This window comes from Lepisosteus oculatus, chromosome 20, assembly GCF_040954835.1.
Source record: "Lepisosteus oculatus isolate fLepOcu1 chromosome 20, fLepOcu1.hap2, whole genome shotgun sequence".
Lineage (NCBI taxonomy): Eukaryota > Metazoa > Chordata > Actinopteri > Semionotiformes > Lepisosteidae > Lepisosteus > Lepisosteus oculatus.
In genome coordinates, this window is record NC_090715.1 from 3,647,992 (window position 1) to 3,673,365 (window position 25,374).

A 25,374-nucleotide genomic window follows, 5' to 3' on the forward strand; every position below is an offset into this window, starting at 1 on the left:
GTACAGTACATCAATTCTAGTAGCTTATTAGATTTAATTGCTGTCTAGTACATGGCAAAGTTACCATTCTTCCTCAGTTATTTTGTATAACTACTTCACATATGGCATTGTTGGGGGGCAGGCACGTACTTGGTAATTTAACATTTATACAGAATTCCAGGGATTACACAAAACTTGCATGCATATCGCACATACAGACATTTCCTGGAGATACTAAAGCTGTACCTTAACACTCCAGGACCTAATAGTCTCATCTTCATTGTTTGATGGGTTGTAGCCCACTAGTCATTTCACTACTGTGCAAAAAGTGAAGTACAAGACTAAGTCCTCTTCTGTAGATAGTGCTTTCCATCCTCAAGTACTTTACATGTCAGCTTGAGTTAACTTCATCTTTGTCGTTGTGGAAATGCAGCACAAGGTGAGACACACCAACAGCCCTGCATGCCAATCTGTGTGGACTTTGCTTAAACAATCGGGTGGATAAGATGAACCCCTTAAAGAAGGAGTAAGATGGAAGAGCACCACCTACAGGTCTCTCCCACCCCACACACTACTTGCAGCAACAGCCAGGATTTCAGGATCTCAGTAGGCTCAGACTTGATATAAGATTAGGGTACAAGGCCGTACTATTGTTGCATGTTCTTTCCAGATCTGCTTCCTCCCTGCAGAGGTGAGGGGTTTTTTTTGGGGAAAAAGCTCAGAGACAAGCTCTACTGGCAGCTGGGGGGCTGGAATTCCTTTTTTTTCTATTGGTCAGTTGCTGGGGAGCCTTCTTCGTGTTTAAGGGGAAGAAAGAAAACAATGTTTCGGCTGTGGAGCTGCCTTCTCACTCGCGAAGAAGGCTCCACAACCAAAAGGTTTTCTTTCTTCTCTTTTCAGCGTGGAATAAACCTTTACTTTTTTTTCTATGGATGCGGACGCAGCTACCCACCTGAACTACTATAACTATATATAACCAACAGTGTAGGACCCGGTGTCACTGTGCTCACTGAAGGAGGTAACATGTTAGTGACTATAAATCATGTAATTGCTGTGAAAACCAAGTACACAAAGTATGTCATTCACAAGCTATGAAAGATTTAAAAGGAATTTAATTTGATTGCATTTTTACCCTTGTGTTGTTGTTGTAAATTTACAAATGTTGTCAGGCGTTGGCTACACTTTGGACTTTTAAAAAATGTAGATATGTTCAATTTTATGTGAAAAAAAGTATTTTCAAACATTTCCGAGGTCTGCATGTGTGAGTCAGTTTCCAATGTTGTTCTGCAGATGCGTTATGAACTACCAAGGTCAACTTAGTACACTGTACCCCTTAAGCAGTTTCCTGGTGCTTTTTCATGATTCCAAATTTGCTTTGCAAATAGTAAATAGTTAATGAGAGTAATACAGGAAGTTGCCATTTTCAAATAAGTGGCTCGTATGAGAGATGAGTCGAATCGTTAAACGTTCCTTGATATGCATATTTAAAATGGACACAATGAGAAACCAATTACTTCTCCAGTGTTAAAAAATATTGGAAATATTGACAGCTACGAAGAAGTGTGGTAGTACTGAGTTTTATTTTTTTTTTCCAGGGCCAGTTAAACATTTACAATACAGTTATTTCATATTACAAAATTATTTACAAAAATTACGTAGTCACTCCACTGTTAATTTTAGGCACAAATGCTTGTGTACGAAAAGTAACCAAATAGTTTGGTAAATCGTCCAGTTTTGTTTCTCTGCTATGGGGATAACAAAAAAGTCAACAGAGAAACCCCAGAGGTGCGACTGTCTTTCTGAGGAAAAACTATGGGTGTGTGCATCTGCAGGATACACAAATACTGTACTGTGCAAATACAAGCACTAGTTCTACCAGGGGGTCCTGATACCTGATCTTGGAACGTCCCAGTCTAGCAGGTTTTGTAGGCAGCCTTTAAATCACCAGCTGAAGGCCTGAAGCAATGGGACAGGATCTCTAAAGTCAGGACATTTGGAACAACAGAATATCCTTCGGTCCTCAAGGATCAGTATTTGCTTCTGACTGACCAATTCTAAATAAACTCAACTGATCGACTGGTTAAATGATTCTGATCTCTGAATCATCAACGATATTGGGTGACTTATGAGAATAACTGGATTGGGGCTCTCCATGACCAGGGTTAGAGACCCCCTGGGTTGTACATAAAACAATCAATAACCTATTAAAGATACATGGAAAAATACGATTTTTCCTTCATTACTTGGGATCCAGAACAAGGAAAACAAAAGCTGCTCTAGTGTGCCGAGAGGCTGGCAGTCCACACCACTGGATACAAACAAAGGTCCATCTTTTTTTAAGAAGTTGCTTGTACAGCCGATTGTACTGTAACCATTGCAGATTCTGCTGCATCGATACAAAAGAGGTCTCAAGGCGAGTTTGTTTAAATCGACTGAAACACGGTGAAGGCATTCTCCACATCAGGCATGAAAAACTCAGATGCTAGGCAGCTGTAATGTCTTTTGGGTTTCAATCTCGGTCAACTTTGTAATTAACTTAAAAGGTCTAATTGTCTGACTTACAGTAAAAATGCACACCCTCACGCATGCATGGAGCCCAGTGAGTCACCACCAGGTCCCTGACTGCGGTGGCGCTGATGCCAGTCTCCTGCTGCTGTCTCGTGCCCCCGCTACTATCAGGTCAGGCAAACCTGTGTAAGTCGCAGTCACGAAGAATATGCTACACTAAGAGCCTCTTTATAGCTAAGTGTACATTCTCTGCCACCTGTGTAACTACAGGTACCAATTTGCACCCCAATAAATATAAATATGGACTAGAACATGGTAAAAATCAAATATCTTCGAATAACTATCCTGCAAAATGTACAGAAAAGAAGGAGAGGGGTGATGAGTGCTAATGGCTACAGCAATTATTAAAAGGGAAACAGATGACTCATCTTTATGCTTTTCGAGATAACGAAAACAGGATCTGACTGAAACTACAAAACACTGTCCTAAATTTTATGGTATTAAAAATAACTTATCTTCCAAGTTACTCACTCCGATGTTTTGACTGCTCTGACCGGAGCAGGATTGTCCCAGCGTTTATCCCGGCTTGAGTCAGGCTTACGCTGGTATTGGCTTGTCAGAAGTCTCAAATTTTGAAATGTAATGTCATCTAATGCTAAGCAAAAGCGACATTTTAAATTTTTGAAGCCAAGTGTAGTCACCGATTAAATCCTGGGACAAAGCAGACAAAAATCTGAAACACAGCATGGGTAATGTGATTCAGGATACAGGAATGAGTGGAGCATGGTGAAAGAGTAATTCTCGACTACATGCTGAAACATTCACTGAAGAAAAAAGTAAATGCTGAGAAACGACAATGTTATAAATCTCAGAAGTCTACAGTCTCATCATCTCACCCCTTGGTTTTCACAAGAACAAAGATATTTCCTCTAAATTCAAACTTCTCCCAAGATTAGAAGCCAACAAGTTCAGCTGGCCCTTCATGTCTGCAATCCAAGAACTCCGGATCACTTACATACGAGCTAGCAAGACTAACAGAATCACTGCACTGAAACACACAGAAACAGAGATGCTTGGATAGCAAGAGCTTTTCCACCCAACCATATCCACTAACCAAGTGCACATCCCGTTCCGTTATAACGCTGCATGAACACAAGACCTTGAGGCTTTTTAAAACAAGACATGCCAAAGCTATTGCCTGAACCAAATGTTTAACGTTTAGCACGTTTAGCTTTGCAGACATGCAAAAGCCAGTTTGTGTACTCTCAGTGCGTTAAGTGCTCCTGCCTTATAAATACTATAAGATTTCTTTATGTGAATACTTCAGAGGTATACAAGTCCCAGGCTAGCAGTAGTTACAGCTGCTCCATCATAGCACCAAGCATTTATAATAGGTAGAAAAAATAGATGACTACCATTTTGTCTTTTAAATGAATTCTGCAAGATAGCAACATTTCACTTTTCAGAATTAAAGTGCTTGTTGTTAGAACATGGCAGACATCAAATGAACAAAGTAGCTTGAAAAACCCTCAGATTACTGCAATTTCTAAAATATTTTCCTCCATCTAGACTTCTAAAGAATTGTTTCTTTTCTACTTATTATATTCCTTAATCAGCTCAAATTAATTTAAAGTGACAGCGATTCAAATCATAAGAAACAATTCAAATACTTTAAAATTTGATTCCAGCATCTGTAGAAATTCCAGCTGTGTTTAAAGTTAGGAATTGTTTCTAATCAAATAACATTCAAAAACCACTAAAAAAAACAGGTTTTGAATGCGCTCACAGTAAATGCCAAACTGGCCAATGACACATTACTCGTGTCAGAGAAAACGCCTGTTGCTCTGCCTAAATTAAATGGTTAAGACATCACAAAACCCTAAACTTCCTTCTGCAAACAAATTTTGTAACTAAAGGAGACAGTAATACTGTACATGCAAATTTGAAGAACATATGCTGTTCTTAAGGAAGTGAGCATGAAACATGTAAATTATTTCAAACACATTTGAGTTTTTCTCAAAATAGGAACTTGTGGGGTTTCATGTTTTTCCGTGCATTAAAAGGTTCAAACCCGGAGCCCTCAATTCAAATGCAGTGCACTTCCTGTGGTGAGATTATTTAAAGCTTTGTAGCTATAAAGACATATCAAAGTCCCCTGATGGTCTTTTTCTTTCTAAGGCAACCTAACACAGCAAGGCAAAGTCACAGTACAGCCAAATGCCATGCTTGCGATTTTTTTTTTGTTTAAAAGAAGTTTGTAAAAATTGAAAAAGATATTAATTTCCTTCCCCCCCCTACTTCATCGGCAGCACTTCTAAGATTATGCCTTTGAAAGACAAATTGCTACACCACTTTGGTCAAGTTATGCAAGAAGCCTGCAGCTGGTAGGCAAGTGTGTACGGGATGTGTCCCAGGAAGCCTTCACTGCGGCCCGTCCCGATGCCTCTGCATCCTGCGTTCTGCAGCTGCTGCCAGCATCCTGCGCCGCAGCGTCAGAGAGTCCGAGCTGGGGTTATCAACCTCTGAAGAAGGCAGGGTTTCCTCCTCCTCTTCCTCCTCCATCTCCTCTGGGCTCTTACTGAGATATCGCCTGAAAAAGCAGGGAGCAGAGTCAATAAAGCAACCCTCAAAAAGGTTACCTTGATTACCTCCAATTTTTTCTTCCTCCCCTAAAGGATTGTGGGAGTACGGGGCAAGCTCCCACAGTCCTTTAGGGGCAAGCTACCCTCCCGGGCTATCGAAGACAATACCCTGGCTTCTTTCAAGAAACAAGCTAAACAACATCCACAGATCAATTAGCGACTAAAAGACAAGTGAACTAGACGGCCTGAGTCTGTAAACATTCTCTTGCTCTGACAAGTCATATGTGCATGTGTGCCGAGATGCAGAGTAAAAATTTAACATTGTGGGTAGAGAAAAGAAATTGCTTTGGGCCGCTCAACAAAGCTGTAAACTGGACATTACCTTCATGCCCACAACAGATTTAAGCCTTAAGTCTCAGCTGTAAAATCAAGTTTCCCTTTCTGCATGTTGGACCAGAGCTACGATTACTATGAATCTAACAGCAGCAGCAGTATTCACAGAAAGTATTCTAGACATACAGTGGCCACAGTGGCACAAAGGCTTCACTGCAAATGGAAACAGTACTGCAGAATCAGCAACGGTTCTCACTTGAGACACACAAGAGCTGAGAAGGGTGTACCTGCGTGCCTGCTGCAACAGGTCCTCCTTTCTCTGTAACAGCATCCTCTGTCTCTCCTCAGCTGATTTGGAGAAGCGGCTGCCCCTGGCCTCAAAGTCCTCGGTCTCGCTGGGCACTGCCTCACCGCCTCCGCTAGCCCCAGTGGGCTCCTCGGGGGAAGACGTCACCTGCAGGACAGGGCGCTCGCTGGGCTGAAAGTGTCAGGAGACAGAAAGTCAAGCAGGGAAATCCAGGTCAGGGAGGTTTCTTGATTCTTCTTTTCAGGGTGTTCTGAAAACCTACCCGTTGCGTGGTGTTGTACAGGCTCAGAGAATAACTTCAATAACTTCAGCAGGGTTAAATAAAATGTGTTGGGACAAAGCAGGTGAGGCTTTAGGAACCTTTATGCTAAAAAGTATCTTTACAGCTTTCAAACAGCTGTGCGCACAGAACAAGATGGTTCTGCTTCTGAGGCTTCATTCACATCCGCGGAGCGGTGGCACTGTTGCTAAGGATCTGCGCCTGTGGCTGGAAGGTTGCAGGTTCAAATCCCACGGCCAGCAGAGGAATCCTACTCTGTTGGGCCCCTGAGCAAGGCCCTTAACCCCAGGTGCTCCAGGGGTGCCGTATAAATGGCTGACCCTGCGCTCTGACCCCAAGCTTCTCTTCCTGTCTGTGTGTCTCATGGAGAATATATATGCGAAAAAGACAAATTCCTAATGCAAGAAATTGTATATAGCTAATATCTTTAAAATTTACAGATCTTTAAAATCATCATGCTCAAGTTCCTTATGAGAACTAATCAAGTAGTAGCAAATTTGTCTACTGATGTATTTCTTAAAAATGTAAAATTGTGCGCAGCAATGTACACAGCACGGCAATCTTGAAGCGCCCAGAGCTGCTGGCAGTCGTGGGTGACTTGCCTGCTGGGGGAAGGGAACCTGTATGCGCCCCTCCAGGATGTTGTCGGTGGTGATCTCCACAGAGCGCGTGAGCTGGAGGTCCTGCAGCACCAGGTGATACGGCACCTGAGGAAACATCTCCTGGATCTGGTGGGCCTGCAGGAGGACAGGAAAAAGAAGCTGCCATTGAACTTTCCATGTCAAACAGCTATTCGCTGCTTTTCCCCAGGAGCACAGAATTATTCAAAATGTTTTTCAGTATCCAGTATCCATCTAAAACCAACTCTGATGGAACGAGCACTAAAAAGGTTCTCTGAACGGTCTTGTAATTTTTAACGGTTTGATTCAGCACTATACCACATCCTGCGTACTCACCATGGCATTAAGCTGGGAGTTGTTGGCCTGTGCAATTCCAAGAATGTTAGTTGTGTGCATAACTTCCACTGAAAAACTGGGCAGCCAGCTCGCAATGCGGGAACCTACAAAGTACAATGCAAGAAAAGAATCTGCAAAGGATTCCAAGCCATTTTGCATTAAATCAACAATACTTATTAGACAGTCAACTCGCAACGTATACAGGGGTTAGGGATTTTGAGCGGTGTATAAAGAAAGTCAGATATAGTCAACTTTGACCCTATCACCCTTACAAAAAAACTAACTTCTTAAGGTAATACAAGATATCAAATATAAGTATAAAAACAGTAAATAAAAGTTAATATGACTGTATAGGCTCATTAAGTAGCTATAGATGGCTTTTTCAGGGAATAAAGCATTTTTTCCCTAGATTTTTATTTTCCAGAGCCAAACACATAAAAGCTGCGACCACATAAGGTTCAGTTGCAAGTCTACCGTATTTATAAAACGTCTTTAACAGGTTCAGTTAGCAGACAGCAGCAGGGGCAGCGTGCCTCACCGTCGAAGTGGAAGAAGTGGTTGTGCTGGTTGAGGTGAGGCCTGGCCTCTCCCGCCGGGCCTGGGCCGATGGCGTCGTCCAGCACCTCTCTCTGCCGGTCCTCCCTGGCCTGGCCGCCCTCGCTGATGTTCAGAGACATGCGGCAGGTGGGGCAGGAAGTGTCCTGCTCCAGCCAGGAGCGCAGACAGGAGCTGCGGGACACAAACACCAACACAGTCAGCCTGGACCACAGACAGGTCCCCACTGATCGGCCATCGCTCTTAGAAAACTCCAGGATCTAGCTGTAAGAGTGCCGCAGAAAGACAAAGCTCTTCCCGGGTTATTATTACAGTTAATTGTTTACCATAACCAAACTCCTTCTATTCAATCGAATAGGTCAAAAAATTCTGTACTACATTTTCACAACAGAAGCAAAATAGCAACTTTCGGTTCACGTATGCGTGTTCTCCAACCAGGCTTTAAAAAGTTATTCAAACGACTGAGAAAAGGAATAAGACCCAAGTCCAGACATGTGTTGAAAACTGATCGGGACAGGGCGTACTTGTGGAAGAGATGCCCACAGGGCAGTTTGCGTGCCGCCTGCATGGAGTCCCAGCAGATGGCACAGTCATCGTTGTTGGCAGCCAGTTCCTCAGCCGTAGCCACAGCAAACCTGCAAGCCAGGACAGGGGCACAGATTACTCACCGGCCTGAAGTGGCAGTAAACTGGTCTTCACTTAGACAGGCACATTGAGAGCAACTGTCACAGTCAGAAGGGGAAAAAGATGCTAAACAAATATTGGATGAAAACAAGCATAATCTTTACACATAAGAAAGTTGGGAAACCTAAGGAGACCTTAAGTCTCTCTCCTGCAGTTGTCATTGTATACAAGGTCCTCGCAGTCTATCTGCTTCAAGCTGGGTGCTCACCTGGCCTCCATGTTGCCAATGACACGCAAGTAGTTCTTGTGGCGCCGAATCCTGCGTTGCACTTCGTGGAAAAGGTAGCGAAGCTGCATGAATATCACCAAGCTGGCCATCGACAGCCAAATGTTGCCAAAGAGCTAGAGAAAGACAAGAGCAGCAGGCAGCAAAGTCCATAGTCATCGGCAAAGATCATTCTTTTAAAACAGAACTTTTGACTACCCTCTTAATCCACTTATTGATGAGAGAACTAAAGCACTTCCTCAAGCGTGCACCATCTGATTACTAGTCCCCCCCCCCCCCCCATTAGTGCACTAATATTTTTTTTTTTAACGTAAAAGCAGTTTAGAAACTTCAGATTTTATTTTGAGATCCATTATCAGAGAGTATGGCTGCAGCAGCTCAAAGCCCAATACTGGAAGCTTGGGGCGCAAGAATGAACGGCGTCTTTGACAGGGTGACTGGTGCATATTTTATGAAACCGAAGCCTGCTTTTGATGAAATCATATCAACCACCTCTGAAGGAGATAAAAAAATTTGACAAATTTTGTTTTGCAGGGCTTCATGATGGCTAGGGGATAAGGCATCCATCCTTCAAAATCACTTAGGCCTGGCAAGGATCTCAGCAACCTGAAGCCCAGCCCAAAGGCACAGGGCACAGGGCACAGGGCACAGGGCACAGGGCACAGGGCACAGGGCACAGGGCACAGGGCACAGGGCACAGGGTAACACTTACGCCCTGGACCAGACAACATGCCACCAACTTGCCGCAGGGAGAACCATATGTAATGCAACACCACATGCACAATCTGGAAAGTAAACCGCAGACTGTTCTGGGCTGTGGTGACATATGATCCAGGACTTTCTTCTGGCTCTTACTAGCATATGAATGTGATGCATGAGATCGAGGGACAGCAGGGCCAGCTCCATGACGAAGTCAGTGTAGTACACATAGGTGCCCTTGCTCTCCCAGGTGCCCTCGTGGTTCAGGTCCCAGAGGTGGATGGTGTACCTGTAGCAAACGACAAGACCGGGAGTCAGGAGCCCTAGCTAACAAACCAAGCAATGCAGTACTGGGTCCCAGGGCATTTTTCCCCCATACAAATCAGTAACCAAAACGTCAAAGAAAAGTTTAAACAAATAAAGATTATGGCGCTATCTTGTACACTGTACACTGCAGCTTTGCAGGTTTTTTTAACTGTAAGCCAGATTTTCCTCTTTCAGTCTGAACAACATCTGGATGTTATGTTTTCTTAATCAGACAGCTGAACTGAAGCATGCGGCTACATGTCAGATGGCACTCACCGCATGATGACATGACCGGTCCGCACAGTGACCAGCAGACACTGGAAAACAAAACATCCACAGACATTAGGATGACTATACAGTATTATAACGTCTTAGTTGCAATTTAACATTATGGCAGTTCCTGTACAGATCACAAATTTGTGTTCTTACATACAGTTATTTCCAAACTACACCCTGAATCTGTCAGCTGATTCCTTAACTAGCGTATGTAAACATATCTGAAAATATCCCCAGATTGGCTTAAGACTGCCTCTTGAAAAATTAACCACAAAAGTATTATGTGATGTAGAGCACAAAGGGTAAAATCCATCATGAAAATACACTTCAAACTCTTATATCTTGTAAGCAAAACTTGTGGGATTATGTGCATTACTTGAAATTTCTTTCAATACAAAATGCCGAGAAAGCTCTATCCTCGAGAGACGATCAATGTTGAGTAATTTAGGAGGAGACTGGTCGTACCTCAGCAGCCATGAAGGCCACAGTGTGCATTCCATGGGACAGCCCCACTAGCCCACAGACAAGAGCCAGCCCACAGCAGGAGATCATCATGGACACCAGCAGGGACAGCACTCGCACGTGGCTGCTCATGGGGGTGGTGGGCGAGAACGACAGCTGGGGAGCACACAGAGCATGAAGAACATGGGGTTCTGTCCCCTCCCGTCCATTTCTAAGACCGTTTCATGTGACCCAGTGACAAAATCACTGTATGCAAGGATTTGGCACGTCTGCAGGATGGTGCAGATTTCCTTCAACAAAAGTTAATAGCCGTACTTTCAGATTGCTTTACACATCCCACCATCTAAACCAGAGGAGCTGCTATAAGGTGACACCAGTCATAAGACATTAAAAATGAGGGTTAAACTAAAGACGGGAAATACACCTCATGGACTTCCAAAAGATCGCTTGTCTAACGAGCTGGCCTTGCGGGGCACAGACTGCATAGCAAATAACAGCACACACCTGACTTTTTGAATGGTCCAGTGCTACTTACATATTCAAACCGATCTTTGCAGAGCTGGACCATGAGATGCAGAAAGACCAGCACTGCAAACCAAAGGCACCACATGACCACTTCTTCCACAGTCTGCACATTCAGCACGCCAAAGATGAAGATAAACTTGTAGAAGATAAAGTTCCAGAACTTGTCCTTCAGGTGCTGCAGAGATTGACGGACAGATGCTAAGGCTCACATCAACAATTTTAACAGCTTTGCTAACACTCGTGCAATCACAGAATGTTGTAAGGTTGCTTCGGTGTTTAGCTGGCATTTCTTTTGGTGTTGGAGCTAAAATGGCACGTGGCTGATAAAGTTAAAAATTATTAGCTATAATAATTCAGTCCATAAAAAAGATTCAACCATTACTTAAATTAATCAGAAGGTTGCATTCAATACATAAACTTCACAGCTAAATAATTAAAAGACTGAGAAAAGTCAGACCAAACCATCACATTCAAGCTCTGTCTGAGAGGCTTCTCAGGGGATTAAAGTTGTTCAGTTACCAAATCTCTAGGCGTTTTGTGAATGATTAACAGAACAGACTTTATTGTCCACATTACCACTTAAATAAACTTGAGAAAACCGAGTTAAGCCTAATGTAACTTATATGTGTATCTCAGCATGAAGACTGACATCATGCAGCCTTTTTACTAAACCGGAATCCTCTTGACAATCTCGTGATGCAATACTGATGCACTCTGCTGTAACTGTGTAAACATGCTGTTGCACACTTATTTACTTAGATGTCTTGAAAACCCACAACATTTTCAAAACAGGAGCATACCTGCGTAACAAAATCACAGAAAAGGTGCCTGCTTAGTTTTGCGCACAATTAAAATTGAATCACTACAGTTTATCATAAGTATGAATTTTAGACCTCTCAATTTTCCAGGTGTGAAAAGGAAAAGAAATCCGATTCTCATTACCTGCCTCTCACTGACTCTCAGGGGGCCGAACACCATGTACTGAATCATTCTGGCAATCATCATCAGGAAGCAACACGCTGTGTTTACCAGGACCTGTGTTGTGGGGGTAAAACAGAGTCACAGGTACAAAAACAATCTACACTGTAATCCATGTGGCATCACCTTACATGTAACCTCTTCAGTAGTTTAGCGTAAAGCAACAAATGTGCTCAGTAAACATACAGCCACTTAGCACGGTTACAGAAACCCACTCAACATCTGTTTGCACAAAATCTGAAGTTAATCCAAGCTCCTGCACGATCGAATTGTTCAGTTGACATGAAGTCATGTTTTTTTTTTTTCTGCAACAAATAAACATTGACTGTTCTCATCAGCTCCCATGCCTGTGGAAACTTGAGCACTGCTGGTATTCCGATTAGTCCTAATTTTAGTTAAATCACTTGGCATTCATGGACTGCACCCTGGAACTTCAGAATATTAAGAATGGCGAGAAGCCAAACGAGTCCAGTCAAACAATTTGGCTTGTTAGGTGTCTATTTCTGTTTTACCGTTTTAAATGCACTTTCACACAGTTTCCATTTGTGCTCTCTGGTTCATGTTGCACTGTTGATACTGAAGATTTCTAAAATTTGAATCAGGCTCCTTGAAGTCTTCTCTGTTCCAAGACAAAAAAGGTCTTACCTAGGCTGATCCCAGAGCAGAAATATATTTTTATAAAGTGGTGACCAAAGCACCTTGAGATACTTTAACTTGAAAGGCAGCAGATAAATAAATAATACTCTCAACAGGAGTACGGGAACCGAACAACGGCATCACAGTTAGAATGACACTGTCAATTTAATTTGAAAATAAGAAATGAACACATGCCACCCCTTTAAAATGAATAACGTAAAACACAATACCCATCTGCATTGGATTCCTGTTTTGTCTACCTACATACCCAAACAAAAAAGCTGTCCGAAACGAGGTACCACAGCACATCTGCAGCGACTCCGTTCCCGACGCCGTCAATCTGGTTCTCGTCCTGACCCGGGCTGGGGTGGGGGTCTCCGGCTTCAGGCAGGCTGTAGCCCGGCTCGGTCACCGTGCTGTAGGCGCTGAGGATGCTCCCAGCCAGCAGGACCGCGCTCAAGCCCGTGTAGGTCCGCAGGCTGGGCCACGGGAACCGCTCCAGGAACAGCAACGGCATCCTGGCGCTCGACCGGCTCCGAGTTCAATAAATACAATCGGTTTCAATACCTTGTTTCACGGACTCGACACCGCGGAGATGCGATCAATAACGGTTTAAATTGGTTCTTTTTATTGAAGTAAAACGTTGTAAAAAAAAAAACCCAGTCAAACTAATTAAGAGTGACAGATTCAGGCCGGACGGACTACATGAGGATAAGCCAGTTCAAAGTTGTTGTCGATATATCGCATTCTGCGACATGGGGGTGTTGTAACCCTGCTAAATCCTGATGATTTTCTCGGATAACTGCAGGCACTTGTGTTGCTTTTGCTAATGAGTAAAAACGGGGCGGTTTTTTCTTACTCTCTGGCCTCGATATTACTAGTGTTTCCAGATGGATCCAGTTACTGCTTCAGCAGCAGACTTGCACAATCCTTCCGTGGCCCTGTTATACAACACAACAGCTTCGACAGGCTGACAGCACAACGGTTTCACAGCTGCTTGAGGACCGCGGCCCCGACGACTAGATGCAGACGTTATTTTAAGATTAAATACACTTTTTTAAGAGTCCATCTGATACGTTTTCCCTCCACTGTGATGCGGGTAAGGTTTAGTTGACTTGGCACCGGCCAGGGTCGAACAAACTATGTCAGCGACCTCCGTACTTTTTTACAAATTCGGTCTCCTCCACTCTTTTCTCTACTCGTCCTCTCAGTAGATGCAAAACGAGTCTGGCAGTGTTTATTTTTATTCCACAGTCCGTCTCCAGTTTCTAATTCTCGGAGTTTCCATCTGAGCTCCTCTTTTCCGGTTTGCGTCAGCGTCACTCAAGCCCTCCTTCCGGTTGTGCTGCCATAGAGTCGCTAATTCGTGACAGATTAGTCAATAGAAACTAAAAAAAAAACATTTCCAAATACTCTCTTAGAATTTAATGGATAATCCATTGTTGTGATCGATATTTTAGGTTACAATAACAATTAATTTTAACTATTCTTAAGTTTGGAAATGCTCATCCAATAAAGTTCTTACATTAATCCTACTAATTTACCACAAAAAAGAAAGAGGAGAATTAAGGAATAATGAATATGGGGAATTATGGGAATGATGAGTTCCGCAACACACAGTTCTATAATGTAAGACTTATCTTTTTTTTTTACTTTTTGAATTTCAAAATCACTCGCATCACTTCCGTGAGCGCAGGGGATAAGGGTTTGTGTCCCCTTATTTCAGAATATTTTTTATATATGTCGCCAGAGTCTTACTTTTCATAGATTTTCTATGCAAATTCTTATTTTCATAGATCTCCTATGCAAAATGCTCGGTTTTGAAACTGGTGTCGGCTAGTGGCGAAGAGCAGACGGCCCTGAACCATTTCGTAAGAAAGGCTGTGGCAGCTTGGATCACTCTGGGAGTAAATATTTTAAGAGAGACTTGAAAGCAGAACTGCCTGGCTGGAGAAAAACCGAGATTAGAAGCTGGTGCCATTCATTCTCCCCAGAGACATGATGAGCTCTGATGTTGTCTTTCAGACCTGTTTCCCCTCTCCTCCCAAAGGCAAGCAGGAGAGTTTTCATAGGTTAAGACAAAAAAAAAACATTCCTTCAGGACCTGACACTGTTCCAACTGTTCCAATAGTCCAACGAATACAGCATAGACTGTTGTATCTCTGTCATTACATAGCTTTTTGTATTAATCATTATTTCAACAGAAAGTCAAATTGTCAGAAAGTTACCAAATCCAGGTGAGGGACAGCTGGTCTCTGGGACTAGGCTGACTTTAAATTGACGTGGACTGACCAGTGTCTGACACACGGACTTTTCCTTTGGGGCATTTGGTCCTGGAACTGTTCTGAGAGGAAGTACCTCTGGTGGATAAGTAGTGTCATAGGTCCTGTGTAGATTGAGAAACTGTAATAAAAAGGTGTAATTATGTTGGATAAGTGTTTTGTCTGTGGGGACACTGGTGATTCATTAATAAAAGGAACCTATTGTGAGAGAAAAGGGTCCTAAGATCCTGAGAATGACTAAGCTAGAGGTGGCTTAGTCGGCTACAAAACAAAAGCAGTGTCTGCAATTAGGGGTTACCGTCTGTCACAAAAATTTCACTAACTATAAAATATTAATTGAACGTCACGCTTGCGAATCGCAGCACGTCTCGTTTTCAACGCCTTCGCTACGTCGGGACGCGCAAACCATTTTGGCCCAGGCGGCGCCCCGTCCTGTGACGTACAGCGGTGTTATTGTCACGTGACGCCGAGGCGGCCCAGTTCCTGAGGGGCTGGAGCTGGTCGTGCAACATGGTTAACTGATAAGTCCTTCAAGTAGGAGTGTTGACGGTTGTGTTTGGCGAGGGAAAGTTATATCGGTTTTTGTGGATTCGCTGGACCTTGAGGTACAATCTGCCCTCTTTTCGGTGACTGTGCAGCCTGTTTTGCACAGTAAAACTCACTTGAGTGGCGGTGCAATTGAGTTCTGCTGCTTCCGAGGTGTTAATACTTGTCTTAATCAGGGCGAGCCAGCGCCTCTCAGTCCTGCAGTGACATACCAGTGTTTCATATGCGATTGTTGTACGTCTTGTTAAATACAAACATGTATTTCATTTTAACAGACAAGAAGTGGTCAATCTTTGTAGGGACCTGTGCAATGAATATTAATTGTCGATCACGCTGAGCTTATGACAATGTGAGACATACTGAATAAGTTAAAACAAATTAAATACGTCTCGCAACCCGGGGTTTTGTATTAAGGAACACGTTAAGCAATCATCGGTTTCATGAAAACGTCAGTTAAATCGATAAACTGTTTTATATAACCCCCCCAGAAGCAATCGTCTGTAAGTGTTTATATTTAAGGGCCAAACTAAACGTGTAAAAAAGTGCTTTGAGTTGAGTGTCCAGAAAAGCGCTATAGACGTGTAAGGAATAATTATTAGAACCATGAAGGAAGTTCAGTCATCACAGTTAGCAGAACTTCAGCCTGCACCTTTCCTCCTCTTTCTAGCACCATGATCCTTCACTACTGCCCTCAGTGCGGCTCCAAGCTGCAGGCGGGCTTCAAGTTCTGTCCGTCCTGCGGACAGAAGCTGCCCACTGAGGACCCTGAAGAGGCTGCAGCCTCAGCGATCTCACAGGTGACCACCAGCGACCCCCCAGGTACGGGACGTCAGCGTGCGCCTTGCTGAAAGAGACAGACACCGCTCGGAGAAGCGGCTTGTGCTTGGATGTCTCCGTGCTTTTGATTTGAGTTACACGGGGCGGGGGGGAGGTTGGCTTTTGAATGACTGTGGAATGGTTACCATTCCATCTCGGAGTAAATAGGTTTCCATCAAAAAAGAGCAAGTAGACGTGTCTGTGGTGTCTTTTAAGAATTACACAGAGCAATTTACCTAAATCTCGATAGAGACTCATTATATACTGTAGATATATAGTTTAATAAGTTTCTAACCAATGCATTTCCAACATTTCATTCCTGTTCACTAATTGTGAAAATAGCACTCCAGTAAAGATGAACCCACTTACTCTTAGTTACTTTTCATCCTTCACTTCTGAAGGTAATTATGCTACTCTTGAGTAACTCACGGTGTTAAAGTAAAATGTCACGAAGGCTATTAGTGAAAATTGGTGGGCCAATATTGTAGTTTACTGTGTGTTTCAAGCGTTGTGCTTTTATTGCACTTTCTCTTTGCTTTCCAAGTCTTCACATGGTTTGAGTCTTGACTCATTAAACATCACTGTGCTCTGTTCTTTCTGACTTCCCTCACTGCCCTGCTCCTTCCCATACTCCTGTGCATGTTTAATTAGACATCCTGCAGGGTACAAGGGCAAGGGCAGCTGTTTCAAAACCCTGACGTGTGTTTCGTTCCTCTGCAGGTCAGAGCAGCCCCGCTCACGCCCCATCGCTCACTCCACCTCGCCGAACACGGCTGACGGCCGCCAAGGTCAAGGTGGAAGAGGAGGTCAGCTCCAGGACAGCTGCCTCCCTATCGAAATCCCCCAAGAGCCTCCCTGGAGGTAAGCAGGGTGGCCAGCCAGAAGCAGCAGTGAGTTGTGACACTGGGCGGTAATAATATAATAATAATTGCTTACACTTCTATAGCGCTTTTCTGGACACCCCACTCAAAGTGCTTTACAGGTAATGGGGATCTCCTCCACCCCCACCAGTGTGCAGCATCCACTTGGATGATGTGACGGCAGCCATAGTGCCCCAGAACGCTCACCACACATCAGCTATAAGTGGGGAGGAGAGCAGAGTAATGAAGCCAATTCATAGATAGGTAACGCAGTGGTGCACAGCTGCATGTACAGCATTCCTTGTCTTTCCCTTTGCTGAATGTGTTGTGCGTCTAGACATGGGCACGTTCAAGCACAGCAGCCATTTGGCTCACGGCCCTGACGCGTGGTCTCTGTTGTGTAGCTAGCCGTGCCCCGCTGTCACCGCGCAAACGCCAGGCGTCCCCAAGAGTCAAGCAGGAAGAGGAGAGCACCGCTGAGGCCTCACCCTCTCCTAAATCCCCCCTTGGGGGTAAGTGGACACTTCGGCTGTGGAAAAGGGGGGGGGGAGCTTCAGCCACAATGCTGGCACGCGCTGCAGATAGAGAAGGCCTTTCAGAGGCTCCAGTACAACTGATTTGGGAAATAACCCTGCTGGCCTTCCTGCATCTCCGCTGTGCAGACCACGCCAACGTGGGACCGAACAGGGAACGAGAGGAAGACGGGGCAATCGAATGTCAGAACGCAGATTTTGCAGAGTTCCCAGTGTTTCATCGTTCTTTCCCTAATCCTCAGCCAAAAGCACGCCCAAGAGAGCGCGGAGGATGTGCATCGAGCCCCTCCAGGAGAGCGAGCTGCTGACGGACACCGCGGGCAGGAAGTGGAGGCTCACCAAGCTGCTTCGCCAGAGCGACTCGGAGCTTTTGTACGGAGGTGAGCGAGGCCGGAGCAGTGCAGGACATGACCTTTGTGCTCTTTCAGCTGACTTATTCATAATATACAGTACCAGTCCTTTACTGCCCCGCTGATCGTCAGTGTTGTCCTTGTGTCACTCTGAATAGTGCGAGATGCCAGTTTATAATGATATGTGAAGTAAAAGCTCAATTTGTTTTATACGTGTTGCTGTATGAATATAGTCATTTTAGACCTTGTTAAGCAGGGTTTGCTCATTTTCTAGCCTGAAGTTTAAATGGTATTTGAACTGTTGGAAATGAAAAATAAATCTCTGCTGTGGAATCCTTGTCCTTAGTCGCTCTCGCCCGACATACACTGTGCAAATAGAAACATGTTGATTTGATACAGGAAACTGTTGAACTTTGAATCATCCCTCTGTTTACCTCTTTAAAATAAAACTTCTGTTCCTTAACCTCTTTTCAGTTCAACAGATTACCACTGGAGCCCCCACAGCTGACTACAAATACACCCTCAAACTAGTAAGTACCCATTTCAGATGAGACATGGCAGAGTCTTGCAGTGAGAGACTGTTTAATGTACGCAGCCCTTTTCAAGAGCAGTGACTCTTAATTTCACTTCTACAGTATGTCTAGGGGTTATGTGAGCACTGTTTCTCACTGGGTATAGTTCTTGTAAGACCAGAATGACGGTTTTCAGTTCCTGTTTAATTCCCAGAAGGGAGTCTGTGTAATGCTTGTATTCCACTGTTCTGTTAATCTGACTGTTTCTTTCCATAGGCTGCCAAGGATGGAAAGATATTCAAAGAACAGAATTTCCTGCAGAGAGCAGCGAAGCCCACATTAGGCGAGTTTACCCCATTGTTTTTCTCAGAGGCAGTAGGTCACAGGACAGTATGTTAATGTGATATTTGTGCTGTTATTTTTAACCTCCAACAACAGATCTCTGATGAGGATCGTTGACTTGGTCACTGTCACTCTCATTAAGTTTTTGCAAAGCTAAATAACAGTAGTTATTTAGTTTCCAGCGAAAGACACCCAACCCGCCCCCAAAAAAAAAAACAACAACCTTTTTTTGCTTACAGTAGTAGTACTTAAGTACAGTACTTATTTACGGTAGTACTTCTCGCGTTAAGAAAGCTACAGATGCAGCCATTCAAAATGCACGGGCGATACCGCATTATTTTCCAGTACGCTGTAGATAGATAGATACTTTATTGATCACGTGAGGGAAATTGCAGTGCAACAGCAGCTTAACACAGACAACACAGCCACAGTGTAACGAATGATATAATAATAGTACAATACATACAATACAATACAAGAGTTACTCACAGTCCGGACACACAAGAGGAAACTAGAACAGAACAGTACACAGAAAATCGTATCACACGTATGAATATAAATATAGATGTAACCATAGATATAAATATAAATATAAATGTATTGCACAGGTCCCTGGCATATATTGCACAAAAGTGGTTGTAAACGGGAAAAAGAAAAAGAAAAAGAGAACAGATGTAGCAGTAGATGTGTATATGCGTTTAGTCCAGAAACAGGTCACTGTCGCTGTTGCCTCTGCCAAGACGCAAGGTGGATGCGTTGTACAGTCTTATGGCAGACGGCAAGAATGACCTCCTGTAGCGCTCCCTGTCGCACCGTGGATGAATCAGTCTATTGCTGAACGTGCTCTTCATTCCTGCAAGCCTGTCATAGAGGGGATGGGAGAAGTTGTCCATGATGGCCTCTAATTTGGACATCATTCTCCTCTCAGCCACTACCTCCAAGGGGTCCAGGTCAGACCCAATGACAGAGCTTGCTCTCCTGATGAGCTTGTTCAGCCTTTTGGACTCAGCTGAGTAACAGGTCCATCTTCCTCCTTAATCTTCACAGGCTTACCTACACAGTGTGTATCAGACTTCTTGTGTTCTGTATATCATCCATCGGTGATGTTGGAATTTTGTCAAATGAAAGTTGTGTTTTTGTTGGTTTTGTGTTCATCTGGTAGCAGAGATGCACGTTTGCAGTAAATGGGGTGGGTGTGTAATCATTTGACCACTTTGTTACTTGTTATAAAAGATGGACGGCTCATCTCTGGTTCTCTTTATCCCTGTTTGTAGTGGAAAAGTGGATGAAATGCCACAAGTTGAGTTTCCTTGGGATCCCTACCTGTGTGGGCTTTGGGCTTCACGCAGACACGTACAGGTATGCATGCGTGTGTAGAGCACAGAACTCGTATCAGAGAGGATGAGTGATTCTGCGTGAGGTTTCAGTACAGGAAAATCATTGCACCTGCATTCCTTATGCAAAATAAGGGAGTTGGATCCATTACACTGCTGCAGCTGAATCACAGTGGGTTGCAGTCTGATCATTTTGTTGCTCAATTCTCCTCTTAAGTGAATGTGGCTCTTGATCGAGGAGGATATTATTGTCTCTTATAGGCAAGCTGAGTTGCAGTTAATTTACTAAATTCGTTCTCTGTTAATTAAGTTTGTAGAGTTTTCACTACATCTACTCTACAGGCTGATTTCATGCCTACGTTTTGGTCTTTAAGTAATGCACAAAGTTGTTAGGATGTCTTGCATTACAAAACTCTTTGTTGGTCAGACCTCACTGCTTAATCCACTTTAGTTTATGCCCATATAACCCACTGTTATCCTTATTATTTGTATTGTTCAGTGATGTGCAAATATGACCTCAGATTTTTTTTTTTCAGGTTTCTTATCTTCCACAACATGGGCCAATCTTTACAGTCCATCCTGGATGAGAAGACTCTGCTTCTGTCTGAGAAAGCTGTCCTTCAGCTCTGCTGTAGAATAGTGGGTACAGGAATGGCCAGATGTGTGGAGCTGTGCCATGTTAAAGGGACTCTGGAACTAAGAACAGTTTGTAGTACGAGACACAGTAGCAAAGACCAAAAGGAGCAGACGACAGATTAGCAGCGCGTGTTAGCTTGAATCACAATGCTGCAAATGCTGGTACAGGCTGGTGATCATTTCCGCCACGGACATGATATAGGAGGACTGGACAGTTCCCCTGTCTCACTGATAGCCACACCTAGTCCTGGAAGGCTATTATATGTTTCAAATTATGGATTTCTTTCCACTCAGTGCTTGATTTTATTTTAATATTTTTTTGTCTTAGCCTGTCTGTATTACCACTGTCTCCAGCTCTTCATTCATTGAGGATTATTTCTTAACCTCCAAATCCTGGTCCCCTGCAGCCCTCCAGGATCAGGAGTGAATATCATTGACCTATGCCTCGAAGGTGCTCGTTTTAATGTGGTGGCACTGTAACACATTTAACAGTGACAGAACATTCCAGTACATTAGCTGAATGTGGTACGAGGTTATGGTAAAACAGAAGCCGTTTTTAGCACTCTGTACGTGCGTGACACCAAGTGCTAGGAATGCATTCTGGGAATGTTTGTATTGTAGCAAATGTCAGTTGAATTCAGCTCATTTTCAAACATCAAACCAACCGGTTATCCTGTGTTTCTGCCATGAAGACTTCAAGGGCTAAAGGGATGCGGTATCGCCACAGGGGCTCTTCATTCAAGTAAGAATCGAGAGGTATCTTTTAAACTGCTGTGGTTGATTTCCAGCACAGGGCCATTGGGTGGTGCTAAATCCCCATAGAATGAACACACTGACAGCTCTGCTCTTCACAGTGCTCATAGCCTGACGTGCCCCTAAGCGCCTAGTCTTACTAGGGTGCTGTAGCAGGGCTGACAGTCTGACACACACCAAAACACACGTTTCTGTGCTCTTCTCTTTAGCTCGATGTTCTGGAGTACATCCATGAGAACGAATATGTTCATGCGGACATCCAGGCGGAGAATGTGTACCTGAATCCTGCAGAGCCCAAACAGGTAAGTGGACTCTCGGCACCAGCTATCAAGGGTTGTTGTTTTGTGGTTTTCTTCTCTGAGCAGGGAATCATTCAGTCTTTTGTGGACTCATTTGACTGTCTTTTCATTCACTACTCTGCACATGAGTATTATATGATTAGGAAGAACAAAAAGAACAGAAACTCAAGAAATTGTTTGCTGTGATGCTGTCGAATGACTGTCACTCCACAGCCAAAACATCTTCTGCTTTTTCCTCCCTGTGACCTTGTGGTGAATTATTTGCCGCACATAAATGTGTTGTAAAAGCAGATTTAACCATTGGCTTCAAAAAGAGTAGCTTTGCTTTTGCAATCTATAGAAAAAAAAGGTCATAAAACCTAAAGATCATTGCAACACCAAGAGGTGGCACATCAAGAGCATTTGGATGCCAGTAGCTGGCTGATGTGAAATCATCCACCTGCTTCTTAAAAGAAGTTGGGAACAGCAGCTGTAGCAACATGGCTGTGTTGCTTGTTTCAAACTTTATAAAAAAGTTCCTCTTGTTCTCTGATGTAAGTGCATTTGCATAAGACTACAAGAGGTTAATTGTCGCTGTTTTCTGGCTCCAGGTGTACCTTGCAGGATACCACCACGCCTTCCGGTATTGTCCTGGTGGGAAACAGGTGGAGTACCGAGAAGGCAGCCAGACCGCACATGAGGGTGCTGTGGAGTTCATCAGCATTGATTCCCACAAAGGGGCTGGTGAGTGGTTTTGCTCTGTGCAGTGAAAGGGGTTGACTGTCGCCCTGAGCCCAGGAGTGGGTCAGGGAGGCTGTGAGTTTTCTGTGCTGCGCTGATGGTGTGTTTGTGTGAGGCTACTGTACACTTGGGCTCATCACGGATCTGTCCTCTTCCCCTGATGTACATTTGTCTATATGTTTTGCTGAAATGTACAAGGTGTATTTGCAGTACAGTGATCCAGTCCTCCCACCTCTGCTCTCTCACCCTCTGTTCCCAGGCCCGTCACGGCGCAGTGACCTGCAGGCTCTGGGGTACTGCATGCTCAAGTGGCATACAGGCACCCTGCCCTGGACACATCAGGCTGGCAGCCCCAGCAAGGTCCTGGCAGAGAAAGAGAGGTGAGGATCCCTTGTCCCAGACTGGCAGAAGGGTGCCATAGTTAACACTATTTACAGTATTGAAATTAGTTTCTTCAATGCAATCACAAAATATTGCACTCCAACCTTTTCACAGCAAAGACAATGGAACTTATCTCATTCTTCATGACTTTAGTTGTTTTTCCTCAGTTTTTGTTCTGAATGAATGCTACATTCTTACTGCTATTACATAGAGTTGCACTGTTTTTTTACTAGTGCTGCCGAGCGAGTTATAAAACGTTTTACCTGTAGGTCACCCTTATTGCCCCAGTCAAGGATTTAAACCCTCTTTAAAAGTGATTTGGTAGAAACCGACCTAATGCTATTTCTGTTGTTTAAGTTATCTAGAAAGATGCTTCTTTATTGTTACTATTCCTCATTAGGTATAAGGCTGATGTAGGAGGACTCTTGGCTCACTGCTTTGGAAGAAAAAGAGTTCCAGGTATTGTCTTTGGTGTCTCTTTCTCATTTCATCTAGATCAGTTCTTAGGTTGTACAACTCAGAAGACCAACATAACGTTTGCTTAGTACTATGAAAGACAGTGTAACTATACACAGTCATGTGTGCATGCTACGAATTGTTTAAGTTAAATACTATATGAATTGAATGTGGTATTTGCTGTTAAAAGAATTGTAACAATATTGTCAAGGTGCTCCGTGATCAACCCAGGCGTTTTCAATAAAACCTGGTAAATATATTGTGGAGTGGAGCTGACACACATCACTCAGGTGGACACTGCACCTCAGTGGATGATAAACCAAGCCCCTTCCGGTACATAAAGCATGTCGGGATCCTTTGTGATTAAAAGCTCTTTATACATGGAGTGAATTATAATTATATTGTGATGGATATTTGGGATACTGCTTCAGTTGATAAAAATAACTGACAGTAAATGTTGAAAGATAGTAGCTTTTATCATATATCTTTCTGCAAGTAGTTGAAACAATCTGACACCAAGAGAAAGAAAACCTTCCTGTTAAAAGGGCTTGGCCAAGCGGCTGTGTGCATAGGTCATGTGCTGTCTGTGCTCCGTGTGCAGCTGCTGTGCAGATATACCTGTCCCAGGTGATGGCTCTGCAGTACAATGAGAAGCCAGACTACCTGAGTCTCAGGAATCTCATGACGGATGCTCTGCAGCAGCTGGGGACTTCTCTTGATCAACCCATCGATGTCCAGGTGAGTAAAGCAGCACAAGGGGGTTTGCTGTGTCCTGGGTTTCTGCACTTGGGTTCTAAGCAGAGATACCCGGCACTGACAGCGCTCGCTTTCTCGGGCTTGTGTAGTAAGGTCAAGTGGAGACTAATGCATGCAGATACGATTGTTTTGACCTATAATCGTTGGACTGTTCCCACGAGTGCATATGTCTTGAAGTGAAAGGGATTGGAGTACCTCTGAGTGCCAAGACATTCTAACTAGCCCACGATCTCTGTCTTTTCAGATCTGAGGCGGGAGAGGGCCGAGCCGCTGAGAGGAACATTCTCTGGAGTGCTCTTTTTTTGTTTAAAGATGTAATAACACTGTAATAGGAAATGTGAAGGCACACACTTGATTTTGATTCTTTTTTTCAAAAGGTTTGGGTGAAAGGTTTTCTAAAAAAAGCTGTTCTGAAAGTTATAAAAGTTAGTTTTTTTATTTTTTTTGAAAGAGTGGAAAAGAAGTGGGATCAGTGGATTAGCAGAATCAGTGACAGTTGTAGGGCTTTCCGAGGTCTTGACAAGTACAGGCAGGTCGGGCGGGAGGCAGGTTGAGTCCAGGTCCAGATGTCACCAGTCTGTCATGAAATGACCCTGCCTGGGGTCCTGCCCTCACAAGCCACAGGGCACAGCTAGACAGGCGAGGCACCGCTGGATGATCTAACCAGACGCAACACTGAGCAGTTCCCCAGCACCTGCAAGAACATGAGAACGGGTACAAATGACCGGATCTATCCCACAAGGCACGGGTTCGTCAGTCCTGGTCCTGGAGGCCACACCCCTCCTGCTTACACGTTTCTTCGAAGGAGTAAAAAAAAGTTCTGAAAAAAGGAATGGTTCTCGATCAGCCTTCTGCGTGTTGGAATGAAAAAAGAGCAGGGCATTGTTTCAAAATTTCAAAACAGATGTTGTAAAAGGCAGGTTGCAAGGTTCTGAAAGGCAAACACATGAACGAAGTTCTAGAATTAAACATCCTTCTGCAAATCTTAGCAAAAAGCGGCATCTCTCTCTTTTTATGTTCATTTTATGATGTGAATGGAGACTCCTGCTATGTCAGGAGGAAACAACACTGAACAAACACTTTTCTTGCTAATGTGAACCCTTTGTGTTCTTGATGTACACGCTGAGATTTTTAACATTTACTGTATTTGTGGGGTTTTTATAGTTAAACTATTTTTGCTGAAAAGAAAATAAAATGTTTGAGTCAAACACACATTTGTTTAGGCTGCTTCTTTCTGTCATGAATAAAATAATTCTGCTCATTCTCTTCTGCCTAAACATGTCTCCTCTGTGCTGTAACTGTTCTCTAGAGCAGGGTGTCACGCCCACCAACAACTGTAATTCCAGGGCAGGGAAAGCAAATGACACATTTCGGGGTGTTTAATCCGATCTAGGATTAGGGCTATATAAAATGCTTTACTGTATATAATCTGACAAAGGGATCATATCGACCTACAGTACCAGCGAGTGAAAATCCGTGGCATATTGTTCTTCAGCTACATTCTGT

The 25,374-nt window shown here is 43.7% G+C and overlaps 2 protein-coding genes across 3 annotated transcripts; one reads left to right on the forward strand and one right to left on the reverse strand.

The window, feature by feature from the left end:
- Positions 1 to 1,540: 1,540 nt before the first annotated feature.
- amfrb (autocrine motility factor receptor b) lies at positions 1,541 to 13,191 on the reverse strand. The gene is made up of 13 exons (XM_006641403.3): positions 12,561 to 13,191; positions 11,621 to 11,713; positions 10,689 to 10,853; positions 10,157 to 10,309; positions 9,692 to 9,732; positions 9,266 to 9,398; positions 8,393 to 8,526; positions 8,025 to 8,135; positions 7,484 to 7,674; positions 6,946 to 7,049; positions 6,592 to 6,726; positions 5,690 to 5,880; positions 1,541 to 5,077 (listed from the first exon to the last, which is right to left on the reverse strand). The coding sequence occupies exons 1-13, from the start codon at positions 12,807 to 12,809 to the stop codon at positions 4,909 to 4,911; spliced, it is 1,869 nt and encodes a 622-aa protein (XP_006641466.2). The 5' UTR covers positions 12,810 to 13,191; the 3' UTR covers positions 1,541 to 4,908.
- Positions 13,192 to 13,300: 109 nt separating this feature from the next.
- On the forward strand, positions 13,301 to 25,080 carry vrk3 (VRK serine/threonine kinase 3). Of its 2 annotated transcripts, none has more exons than XM_015368533.2 (15): positions 13,301 to 13,391; positions 15,788 to 15,939; positions 16,657 to 16,797; positions 17,201 to 17,308; positions 17,572 to 17,709; positions 18,154 to 18,209; positions 18,468 to 18,534; positions 19,808 to 19,892; positions 20,404 to 20,506; positions 21,466 to 21,558; positions 22,146 to 22,278; positions 22,535 to 22,655; positions 23,057 to 23,115; positions 23,714 to 23,850; positions 24,113 to 25,080. In XM_015368533.2, the coding sequence occupies exons 2-15, from the start codon at positions 15,792 to 15,794 to the stop codon at positions 24,116 to 24,118; spliced, it is 1,395 nt and encodes a 464-aa protein (XP_015224019.2). In that variant the 5' UTR covers positions 13,301 to 13,391; positions 15,788 to 15,791; the 3' UTR covers positions 24,119 to 25,080. The 2 variants fall into 2 exon arrangements, with proteins under 2 accessions (XP_015224019.2, XP_015224018.2); XM_015368532.2 differs by lacking the exon at positions 13,301 to 13,391 and adding an exon at positions 15,035 to 15,179.
- Positions 25,081 to 25,374: the final 294 nt, after the last annotated feature.